Source organism: Notamacropus eugenii, chromosome 2 (assembly GCF_028372415.1).
Source record: "Notamacropus eugenii isolate mMacEug1 chromosome 2, mMacEug1.pri_v2, whole genome shotgun sequence".
NCBI classification, from domain to species: Eukaryota; Metazoa; Chordata; class Mammalia; order Diprotodontia; family Macropodidae; genus Notamacropus; species Notamacropus eugenii.
The window spans coordinates 122,147,640-122,160,942 of NC_092873.1; the positions used below are offsets into that span (position 1 = coordinate 122,147,640).

Here is a 13,303-nt window from a genome sequence, read left to right on the forward strand (position 1 = left end):
TCCTCTGTTTAACTAATAGGTCATCATCATTGCTCTTGTCTTCCTAACTTATCCTTTGGTTTCCAATCTTCTGGTGATAGGTCTTTTTTTCCTTAGGTGGGTCAGTCCATGGACCACAGATATACATCTTGTTTCTGGGCCTATATTGTTCTCCAGCCTCTCAAGTGTCATAGGACTTGCTAGAGTTTTGACTTCATTTGAGTATCATTCAAAAATCAAATATCTCTTCTATGCCATGGTGAAGCATTGCTATATGGTCTCATATCAATTTCCTATATTTCTCAGGGGCAACCTTTAAGTTATATAGTTCCCTCCAGTTTCAACTGTAATGTTAAATCAGTTTATCATAATCATAGTTCACTTTTAGTCTAATGAATTTCCCCTATTTCAGTATCATAACATGACTGTTAGTACAAGAATGCTAGAAATAAAGTCATGTTATAACTAATTTGTAGCACTGTTTTTTTGTTTTTTTTTTTTTGAGATGGGATAAGATTTATAGCTTGATTTCATTAGGATTAATTGAAATGTTTTCATGAAATTGACAATTTCATTTTAGCAGCAATTAAGTAGTTCAAAATAGCTTTAATAATGTTTGTTGCAAAAAAAAAGTGCTAGGCAAACCCTGCATATCTAAAGAGAGGGTAAATATGTGATAGTTTTACTCTTCTGAATTTTCATATGAAAATTTCAAATATCCTTCTATTAATTACAATCTCTGTATTTCTAGCCTTTCCAGATATAAGTTTAATATACTTTTACCATTTTTTTTTTGTTTGTTTTTTTCGTAGGGGGGGATCATTCACAACATTTTAAATAGCATGCAGGTATTCTCAGGAAAAGCTTATTCCTTCCCAGAGGTATCATGGTTCTTGTTCATCTCCTAGTGTTTGCTGGGAGTGAAGAACTATGTACCAGAAATGCCTTCCTTGTCCCACCCAACCTCTGTTACTATGATACTTGTCTCCATAGTCCTTCTTTCCTAACAACCCAGCATGGGTAAAAGGGATGGATCATATGTTCACCTTGCTATCCTGTACCTATTGTTGAACCACATTCTGTGCTGTTGCCTTACCTCAACACTGTTTGCTCCAGATGAAAATATCTCCTGATGCCTCTACTGAGTTATCCTCTCAAAGTCTTTAACAGTGTGTTCTTTAGACTTTGTATTATTCCCTGCTCAACAGTAAAAGTGTGCATGGAAATATACACATGTACCCATGTGTTTAACATTCAGGTCGTATTTCTCGAGTTTCTTGAATGTGGGTTAGAACATTCAATCCCATGTTTTACTATTCTACAATACTTTAATGAACACTTTTGCTACTTATTGCTGTTAGGAAGGTAATCTGTTAATTGGTGAACTATATCACTTACCTAGACAAAATCCCAGTTAATTTACCCAGTAATGTTTATATTTATTCTTTTACTTTGTATTCCCAACATACTTTATGTGTTCAGTTTCTAAAATATTATTTTGCCCACCTTTTGTTTTAAACATTTTAAAATTAATACGAAGGTCTTTTGACATAACTGTAGTTACCTTGTCACCTTGGGTTGGGGAGGGTGGTGGCATCTCAGTACGCAGAATGAGGTGTGGGAAATCTAAGACAGATATAAAAAATAATTTTTTGTTGTTTTGATTGGTGGACAAATAGGGACCCATTTTAAATTCTGTCTTTTTGTCTAATATTTATGTTTAAATTTGCATGTGTCTGATATGGAAATTCATTTCAGATAGAATAATGAATACACACTGGGGAAGACCTGACTCAGGGAGGAACTGGCAAGCTATCCATTTAGAAATTCCATCTTTGTTAGACTATTGTAAGTTTTGTCCTCTCCACAACTTCCCCTGGGGGAAAGGTAGGAAAGGTTTGGGTTTTAAAAAGCTTCTCAGAATATAAAACTAGGATCTTAAAAAATTTAGAATTGTAAGTAGAGATCCTTTTAGGTCATCAAGTTGAACCTCTTGTCATGCAGCAACATCTGGACTGGGGAGCATCCAGTTTTTGTCTTAACACCTCAAGTGATACATAACCTACTACCTATACTACTGTAAAATGGAGATTAATAATAGCAACTACCTCCTATGGTTGTTGTGAAGATCAGATGAAATTTTTGTAAAGTCCTTAGCACAGTACCTGCAAACAGTAGGTGCTTAATACATGCTTTCTACTTTCTGTCCTTTCCTTTCTCCCTCTCTAGCTCTCCCTATCTCCATTCATCCCTGTCTTCCTTCCTTTCATCTTTCCTTCCATCCATCCTTCCTTCTTTCCTTCCATCTCACAAGGCTGTCCATACCCTTTTTGTTCTAATTATTAGAAAGTTCTTCATTTGACTAAGGTGAGGGCTACAGTTAACTTCTTTCCATTGATTCTAATGCTTGTAAATATTACAGAAACAATCTAAACTTACTTCTAAGTAATCTTCACATGTTTTCCCTGCTCCTACCCTTCAACTTAATCTTCTCATATCATTACAAGTCTATAACTTCTGTTTCTAATGAATTCATCCATAATACTTAGTGTCATGTTTTATATATTGATAGGTTGATGATAGGTTCGTAGTATATTTATCATTGACTAAAAATGAATGATATTTTCATTTAGAAAAGCTCTCTGGATAGATAGATAGAAAACCTGCATTTGAAGCATCCATACTCTGTGACTTTGGGCAAATCATAATATTCCAATGCTCCAGGCTTTCCCTCATGTATCAGTTTCAGAAGGGATGCTGATCTGCATTGGTAAAAGAAATTTTAGGTGGGAATTTGCTATGCCAATGGAATCATAATCACTTAAAAATTAGTGTTGATGTAAATGGTCTTTATCAATTACACATCAATTACAAAGTATGTTCTATGCTTTTTGCATCCATCAGAGAGAGGAGGAGAGTATGCCTTTATTTTAATTTTCCTAGAATAAAACTCATACGAAGTTAACCTGTGTGTGTATGTGTCCCAGTTCAATCATTCAGCTGAAATTCATATTTACTATGGCTCACACACTCACTTAATGAGAGGTAGTCAGAGAGTCAGTGTGGTATCAGAAAGAGAAGGGATTAGGAATTGGAAAATCTATCACCTGTCACTAACTTGCTATGCCATGCAGGGCATATCGCTTCTTAATCTATCTTTATGTGTGTGTGTGTGTGTGTGTGTGTATGTGTGTGTGTGTGTATGTGTGTGTGTATGTGTATGTGTGTCTATCAGACTGGATAATTTCTACATTTTTTTCAAGTTTGAATATTCTGATTCCTGTTACTCTCCCCATAATAAAAGGGAACTGTAGTGTTATAAAGTTGAAGCTTGGAACAGTAAGTTATAAGAAGGCCTCCCCATTCTCATTCTTGGGGGGAGGGCCACATTAAACCTGTTTCTAAGAGCAAATATGTCTGCTTAGCTCTTCATTAGGATCAGTGTGTAACTAAGATTGGAGCAGGGGAGGAGCTAGGCACCAAGCCACTTTGCTTTTATTTTTATTTTTCCCTTTCCTCTTTATGATTCAATCATTAACTTCCATACACAGAATTTCTCAGCAAGTAGCTGCTCATTGACTTTAGATTGGATTACTCCTAAGCAAAAGAAAAAATCAACTGGTCATAATTTGTCTCCAGTTTCCTTCCCCCTTTCTCCTCTTTTTCAGTGTCCTGCCATCCCTCGGGTACCTAGTGCCCTAATTTTAAAGGTTTTCTCTTAAGCCTGCCCTATTTATGATGGTATTTCAAGACTGGCTTCATTCACTGGGCTTTTCTTGCTCTGTGTTTCCATATCCCAAAATTTTCAGACTTCATATGCTCATTTCTTTTTTATTCCTCTTGGCAACTAGCTAGCTAATCAAAAGAGTAACCAATAGCTACCTGGAACTACATCTATCACTTAAACAAATGAATATTTGCACTTTAAAAGTCTGTGTCTGCCTCCTGGACCAGAATATTTTACAGGAACAAGACTGCTGTATTCTTCATTTTGTCTCTTCACAGTGCATATTCTATTACATGGCTGACAATGGCTTCTCACTTAGTTTTTATTGAATTGAGTCAAAAAAAAGAATGTAATTTTCAGTACCATTAGGACCAATGGGAAACATATATTTAGGTAGATGGGCCTTTCATAGTTTCAATTCAATTTGACTCAATAAAACAGCTCTAGATTTTGGAATTTGAGAGCTGTCACTATCTGTATGACCTTGGCAAATCACTGCCTCTCTGGACCTCAGTTTTCTAATCACTAAAATGAGTGGCTTTGATGGCCTCTAACCAAAGTCTATGAACCTAAGACTGTTTCATTTTTGTCTTTGTTTCACCAGTGCTTAAGAGAATTTTATATAATGGATACTTAATACATGGATGGTTAGATAGAACATTTATTGCACGCTTACTAAGTGCCAGAGATAATATTAATTGCTGGACATAAACATACAAAACAAAAGGAAACAAAACAAACACATCCCTTCTCTCAAGTTCATATTATGTATGTGCACAACTTACATATTTAAATAAAAATATATGTAACATTATTTATATATTTAAATGTGTGTGCGTATGTGTATATGTAAACACACACACACACACACACACACACACAACATATCTTGAGTTTACATTCTAATAGGGAAAAACAAAACATAAAAGGTACCTGGAAAGAAGATGTTTCCTGGTTCAGCAATGCTTGTTGAAATACCAACTGATTATAGGACCCTATGGGCACAAAGTCCTTACCCTCGTGGAATTTATAAACTCATTAGAAGGCTACAACACAGTTGAAAATAGCTTTAAAACAATACATCAGTGCTGTGGAGTACTAGGGAAGAAAAGTTATTACTGACTAGGGGAATCAGGGAAGACTTTCAAGCAGAACTGGTATTTGAATTTGGTTTTAAAAGCAGGAGAGGATATCCCATAATGTCATTATAGCCTGGATGTGAGCTATTTTGCCCAAAGCCAAACAATGAGAAACATGGTTTTAACAGGCTTGAGAACACTTGCTGAATCTAGACAGATCAGGGAGAGTTGGGAACATTTTGACTTTAAAAAACAAATCAAAGAAATGAACTGAAGGAGTATCGTAAAAATTCAAAGTTCAATAATGAAGTTTATTGTAAAGAGGCCAAGTTTTGGAAATGCTTTGTGAAGACACTGTCATCATTTTTTTTAAACTATGCTTTACATATTAGGTAATTTATATTTTTGAATGTCATGGAAATATGACAAACATTGCCATGGATGAAAAATTTATCACGCACAAGTTATGACAGTTCACTTCATATAACACTTCATATAACAGTTCACTTCACTCTCATCTATTCACTTCCCATTTTCGTAAAATTAAAGAATGGGAAGAAACCTGAATGTAGTCCAGGCCATACCTGGGTAGGAACTCTTCTCTCTGTAATATCCCTTATGCATGATGATATACCCTTTGCTTGGAGATTATCTTTCTTACCCCAGTCATGGAGAACTCTTTCTTTTAAAAATAGTTTTATTTTGCAATTATATTTTATTTTTGGCTATTTTTAAATTTATGTTATTAAACATTTACAAATTACATTAAAATTAACATTAATTTAAACAAAAATTTGAGTTCTGAATTCTCTCCCTTCACCTCTTGAGAAGGCAAGTAACATGATATCAATTATAAATGTGAAGTCATGAAAAATATATTTATTATATTATTAGCAGTGTTACAAAAGAAAACACACACACACACACATGAATAAGAAAAATAAAGTGAAAAAATGTACTTGAATCTGCCCCGAGAATCCATCAGATCTCTCTCTGGAGGTTGAGTAGAGTTTTTCATCATTAGTCATACAGAATTATTCTGGATCATTGATTTAATTAGAGTAGCCAAGTCTTTCACAGTTGGTAATCATTACAATATAACTGTCCCTGTGTACAATAATTTCCTGCTTAGCTCTTGATTAGGATCAGTATGTAACTAAGGTTGGAGCAGGGGAGGAGCTAGGCTTTGCTTCACTTTGCATCAGTTCATTAAGTCTTCCCAGGTTTTTCTGAAGGCATCCTGTTCATTATTTTGTATAGCACAGTAGTATTCCATTGCAGTCATATACCACAATGCTTTCAACTATATATCCCAATTGATGATCATCCCATGGGAACTCTGTATCGATCATGATTTCTCATTTCACTTTTGAATACTTTTAAATTTTTTAGCAAGTTATATGTGTGTAGGCAAGGACACTTAGATATATTGCTATATGTATAGATATATGTGTCATGCATATGTGTATATATACACATATGTATATGTATGTAGATGTGTATCCATCAATCAATTCTTTTAAATTAAGAAGTATTTTTTAAATAAGACCGCCTTTCAATTATATGTGACTATCCACCATATTCCTCTCTTCTCCCTCTATTTCAAGTCTTATTTTCTTCAAGCTAAGTATTTCTTATTCCTTCAATTGTCCTATATATGGCATGGTTTCTATTCTGTCTACCATCCTAATTGCCTTTCTTTGGGTAAATTCCCATTTTCAATGCCAATTCTTAAATATAGTAGAAAGGATTGAATATAATGGAAATGTACTTTTTGTCTCAGATTAGGACTGGGATAGAATATAGTAGGATTATTGCGTCCCTTATTAGGGACACTATGCTTATATTAATTCATTTTAATTTGCTCATTTGTTGACTATAACATAATGGATTCAGATTGATCTTGTACTCCATTAAAACCCAAGGCTGTTGTCTATCTCATACCTCCCTAATTCTTTGTCACTGGCAGGATCATTCTTCTAGTCACTGAGGCTATAAGACATAAAGCTATATTTTATCTTTTCCTTTCCTTAATCCCTTCTATCCAACCAGTTTTAAACTATCTCAAATTATTTCTGGTTCCAAAACTTCTCTCTATTTTCACTAATAGTCCTGACTAATCTTCCTACCTCTACTATCTCTCCATTCCAATTCTTTCTAAATACCAATAGATTAATCTTCCTAACACATTGCTTTCCTTGCCTCCCCAATAGGTAGAAAGCTTTGTTTAGCCTGCTATGAATATGCTAAACCCTTTCTTGCCTCTCTGCCTTTGGTAATAATACTTACCATTCTTAAAATTGTACATGCTTTCTCTCTGTCTATGCTGGAAAGCCAAAGCAATTCACAAATATTTCTTAAGCGCTTTTTTATGTGCCAAGTCCTGTGTTAGATGCTGGGAATAGGAAAAAAAAATCCTGTCGGGAGCTTCATATTCTGTTTGGGGAAATGACATGCATGCATATATACATTGGAGCCATATATGCATATAGAAATATGCACATACATATTGGGAGTCATGTATATGTATATAGGCATACATAAATGTGTGTATCTTTATGTTTTTGTTATGCATTTGTCATCTATATCTTTACATACATATATATATGTAGAGAATAAATACATAGTACATATAAGCTAAATACATAAAGGAAGAGGATGGCTTGAGGTCTTATCATCTCCATAATGACAATTGCCTTGTCTCTCTATTCTCTTATCTCTCTGATTCATATTTCATATAGCTGTCAAATTGATATTTTTAATATCTATCTGACTATATCACTACCTTACTAAAAAAAAAAATCACTGGCTTCCTATTATTTCTGGAATAAAATAAAAGATTCTCAGTCTGGCATTTACAACCACTCCAAAATCTAGCTCCCACCTCCTTCTACAGTTATTTCTTAATATTGTCCTTCACACATGATCCATTTTAATCATATTGACTTTCTAGCGGTTGCTCATATGTGACTTTTCATCTCTTCCTTGTCTTTGGACAAGCGGTAAACATTGTCTGGGATGCATTCCCTTCTTAGCTCTGTCTTCTGGAATGGGTAGCTGTGTTCAAAGTGCAATTCCCTTGATCAACTATGATTCCAGAGAACTGATGATGCAGAATTATAGCCACCTCTTTGCAAAGAGGTGATAGATTGGATATTCAGAATGAGCCTCATGTTTTTGGACATGGCTAATATGAAAATTTCTTTTGCTTGACTACACATATTTGTTATAAGGGTTTTATTAATCTTTTTTTTCTTCAGGATAAGGTGAAGTAGTAGAGAGGGAAAAAATGTTTGATAAATAATTCAAAGAAAAAACAATTCAAAGGATAATCCGGTCCCTCCTAGATGACTTTTTCTGATCACCCCAGTTAGTGGCTCATTGTCCCTCTTGCTTTGTTTTGTATTACTTTGCATTTCCTGGTAAGTCAAGGCAGCTTGACTTAGTCACTGGAAAGCTGACCTCAGAACCATGAAGACCATGATTTAAATCTTACCTCTGACATATACTGGCTGTGTGACTCTGGATGAGTCACTTAATCTTTCTGTGTCATCAGGAAACTATAAGTCTTTAAGTTACAGAGAAGGTACAAGCTCTTACTGGAATAAAAGATACTCATCAAGAGCTTCCTAGATTAATAAAATCATAGGGGCAGAGCCTATCCATTATTTGTGTGCATGTTGTATACTCTCAGTAGAAGGTGAACTCTTTGAGGGCAGGGACTTTTGGTTTTGTCTATCTTCAGTGCTTTGCATAGGAGCTTAATTAATGTTTACAGAACTGCTATAACTAATTCATCTCAAACAAATTTTTCCTTTTTCCGAAGTTCTGTAGCAATCTTATCACTCTCTAATTTTGGCATTTTCATACTTCCTCATTGGTATGGATGTTTTTTCTCCTGAGAGTAGGGACTTTGTTCGCTGTTGTCATCATTCTTGTTCCTTTCTTTCTACCCCACGCAGTAGGCACATAAATGCAAAATGACTAACTAACGATAGACCTTTTCTCCCCAACTAGTTAGTAAACCTCAGGAAACCAGAGTTTTTGTTTTGTATTTCATTTTTTGTTAGTTTCTAGTATATACTAGGCACTCAGGAAATACTTGTAGTTTATGTGTAAAGAATATCTTGACCATATATCTTTTTTAAACTGCAAATTAAATCTCAGAGAGCAAAAAAAAAAAAATGAAAAATAGTTTACCTACTTACCATAAGACAGAAATGTAGAATGTTCTGTTATTTTTTACTGTTAGAGAAGATAGTTTTCTTGTTATTGGTGAAGAAAGAATGAGTGTCTTAGTAATGGGTAACTGAGAGATAGATTGTAAAAGAAAAATTTATATATCAAGTTGTTGTATGAGACAATATCATGTGGGACAGCTATTGCAAAGGTAGGGACTGAAACATATCTCTCCTGGAAGTACTACTAAAAGAACTTGAGATACTTAAATATCATATGAATATAGTATCATAAATAAGTACAGAAAGTCAAGCACATTTTGATTTTTTTTCCTTCCCTGCAGGACCATCTTACTGTTGCACTAATGGACATTTGAGAGTGCATTTTACCAAATATCTTCAAAAATGGAAACATCATCTCTGCTTTCATCACTGAATGATGAATGCAAATCAGATAACTACATTGAACCTCATTATAAGGAATGGTATCGAGTAGCTGTTGATACTTTAATACAGAATGGGTTAGAAGCATACCAAGAATTTCTTGCCAAAGAGCGATGCTCAGAGTTTCTGGCTGAGGAGGAAATTAACTATATTCTGAAAAATGTTCAGAAGTTTGCACAAAGCACAGCCCAAGGCTCTGACAACTCGTATGATGACACCTCCTCTTCAGGAACATACTGGCCTGTTGAATCTGATGTGGAAGCACCAAACTTGGATTTGGGATGGCCCTATGTGATGCCTGGACTCCTGGGAGGTACCCATATAGATCTGCTTTTCCATCCACCACGAGCACATTTTCTTACCATAAAGGAAACTATTCGCAAGATGATCAAAGAAGCAAGAAAGGTAAAATTGAAGGAGTGCATGTGTGCATGTGTGTGTGTGTGTGTGTGTGTGTGTGTGTGTGTGTGTGCGCGCCTGCATTGTGTAAGATTTGTTTCCTGCCTCAAAGGAATTGAATTATGTTTAAACAGGGGATATATTAATGTATAGCAACCATATTTCTACAACACATTAAGTAATTTCTTTATCTTTGGAACAGAATGATAATTTTAGAGCTCAGTTATATGGGTGAGGAGAGAAAAGGAATAGGGTTCTATCCCAGCTCTCACAGAGTTTCACCTTGAGTATTATAATTTTTAAATATTTAGAAATTGTCTCAATTACAATAAGACAGTGACATATTTGTAGAATTTTACATAACATAAGGGACCTTAGAAATAGGTACTTGAATAATCTATCACTCTCTACTCTGTTAATGAGACATTGAAGTACTTGAAAACAATGCTTTTCTGCATTTTTCACATCCATCCCCTTTCTTCTTTCAAGAGGACACCATACAGGTTCAAATCCATATCACCTCTCACTTGAATTATTTCTATAACCTCAGAGAGGTATCATGGTAGAGTGAAAAGAAGTTGAATCTAGATTCACACCAGTTTTTGTCACTAATTTCTTGTATGCCTTTGGACAATTCAATTAACATCTCACCCTTAGTTCTCTTACCTGTAAAATAGGGAGGTGGGATTAGATAACTTTATGAATACTTCGTCTTTAAATATTTGATCCCATGATCTGAAGAACAGAAATTGAAGACCCTAAAAACTTTGAATTCTTTCCCAAATTGCATAACAGGAAACAAAAAACTTACTGGGAATAATTGAGGGCTATGTTGTGGAGAGATTTCATGTGTTTGTAAAAGATAATGGTAGGGTTTGATTATACCCTGAATGACAAAAAAAAAATTCTTAAAATGCTATGCCATTGGTCTGAGTGTTAAAATGTGAGATTCAATAAATTTGGCTTCCAAAACCAAAATAAAACGAACAAACAAAATCAACCAACTAAAAAAGTCTAAAAGGGGAAGGTTAGATATCATTAGATAGCTATTAATTTGAGGGGAAAAGATATATGCGAATCAGTACTGTGAAGCTGTGGTGAGAAAGGTGAATTCAATTTTGAGCTGCATTAAGAAATACCTCACAGAAATAAGGAGGTGATAGTATTTCAGCACTTATTATTCTTAATTTCTTCTTAATCTCAGTCTAAGAGGATTATTGATAAATTTGAATATGTCCAGAGGAAGTCACCCAGAATGGTGAAGTCTTGAGCCCATGTCTTATGACGGTCAATTGCAAGAAATAGCAATCTTTGGAGAGGAAAAGACTTTTGGGGTTAGACTTTTGGGGTTACAGAATTATAGCTGCATGTAATTTATATGAAGAATTGTCTTGTGGACAGAGAAGACTTGTGCAGTTTGATCTCAAAGGGTAGAGCCAAGAGAAATTTAATAGAAGTCATAAAGATGCAGATTTAGGACTTGATGTCAAGAGAAACTTTGTGGATATCTGGTAGTGAAATTAGTTACCTTAAAAAGTAAATGTTCCCTCCTTCTTGGTGGCATTCAGGCAGATACTGGATAACACCAGAGGTACTTGATAACACTTGATTCTTTTCAGGTAATTTTTTGACCCAGATTGCAGCCAAGGTTCTTTAAAAAAAAAAATCAAATTCTGTTGTTCTGTGAAATAATATTTTTTAGCACCTTCAACTTGTTCACCTTGAAGGAAATTTGTTCCTTTTTTATTCCTGTTTTTTCTATTCCTATTATTTCCTATTTTTTTTGCTTATTAAATGTAACCAAGGTCGTTGTTCAAACTGAATTATCATATTTTTGTAACTTGGTCTACAAAAGTCACTTCAAAACTATGACTGAGTCACTGGAAGAAGTAGATTAAAAAATATGACTTTAGTCAACACTTGAATCACTACTTACGGGTTTTAGGATACAATGTTTTTAAACTATAACATTTCCTGGTAAGTGAGAAGTACAGTACTAGTAGATAAAGGTCATTGGTAAGGCACGCATTGTAATTATAGGTATATTAGTCAACAATAAGGTAACAGCTCTTTTGGAAGAGTGTATTCATTTAAGGAGTAAAATTGAGTCTTATAAGTCTTTGGACTTAGTGTGGTTTGAAACCCAAATATGGTGGCTGTCTAAGTGGAAATTTATTATGGCTTCAGGAAGCCTTTTGGGCATAGCAGATCTTGAGGTATTAAAAAACAAACAAACAAAAATACTTCTTACCTATTTCTTATGTCTTAGATATATCCATTTATACTCTCCCTGGAAGAATTTGAGGTCAGTGAGATTTGGGGTATGGTAGCCAAATAGGGAAAGCACACTGGGAAAATTAATATTGCAGTTGAACCGTTCTATTCAAGAACTCATTAAATGCCTACCATCTTAAAGACTTCATGCTAGATGATAAAGATCCAAAGATCCCTTTGCCCCATGCACCAAAAATCTATCTTTTAAGTATATTCTACTAAAGCAGAAGTGTCAAATTCCTAAGCACAGGGATCAATGTCTATTTGAATTTGACATCTCTGTGCTAGAAGATGCAATATGCATGCAGATAAATTAATATAAGATCATTTGGTGAGGGAGAAGTATGAACATCTAAGTTAATCAAGCACATCGTCTTAAATTTGGGGTAATCTATTGGCAACTTTAAGAGGAAACTTTATCTCCTACTGAAAAGACTTGACACATTCTTTGAGTCTTTTTATTCAAATATTGAAAGATATACTATAATTTAGTCCTTAAACCCTTTGGATATTCAAGACTAAGTATAAACAATTGCCTGGGGATCAAAGGGCCTTTCTGTATTATAATGAAAAATGATACCATTTGGAAAAAAAAAAAAAAGCAGAGCACTAAGTTGCTTTTTTTTATCCTTTTAAGTTAATGTATTCCTTTAAAAAAATACCATACTCAATTTTCAATATTCTGTTAACCCTTTAAAAGTAACTCATATAGCCCCATTAAATCATACTTCCAGAGCTGGAGGTACCTCAGATTCTATCCACTCCAACCCCTTCATTTCATAAATGAGGAAATTAGGGTTTAGAGAGTTTTGTCTAGCTCAGAGAGGTACGAAGAATCAGAGGTACAATTTGAGTATAGATAGTCTCACTCCAGAGGCATTGTTCCTAACTGAAACTGACAAAATGGTAGCCTATATTAGACAAGCTTCTATTGGCCATGGCTGTGTGTTTTGTATATTGTTTCCTTTCCAAGTATGTTTCATCATCTGTTATCTGGAAACTAGATTGGTCACTGCAGTTTATGAATTGCAGTTAGGATTATGTTTTCATTTACATTGTTGTCTTTAAACATGATTGATTCCCATGTTTTCATGAATATTTTGTCCTTATGCCAAAAAAAAAGTGCATATGGAGAAACTATGATTCTTGTCTTGTGTTTGTGGGGTTTTTTTGAGGGGGGAGGGGTGGAGAAGGACTCACCGTTTGAGTGAAAGAGAATGATT

The 13,303-nt window shown here is 34.6% G+C and overlaps 1 protein-coding gene across 2 annotated transcripts in view; it reads left to right on the forward strand.

Moving 5' to 3' along the window:
• Window positions 1-13,303, forward strand: part of FAM83B (family with sequence similarity 83 member B) — a 116,678-nt gene that overhangs the window by 11,383 nt on the left and 91,992 nt on the right. For both annotated transcript variants that reach the window (XM_072642499.1, XM_072642500.1), the window contains exon 2: window positions 9,308-9,812. In XM_072642499.1, the coding sequence (XP_072498600.1) occupies window positions 9,369-9,812 (444 nt within the window). In that variant the 5' untranslated portion in view covers window positions 9,308-9,368. The remainder of the gene's footprint in view (window positions 1-9,307; window positions 9,813-13,303) is intronic.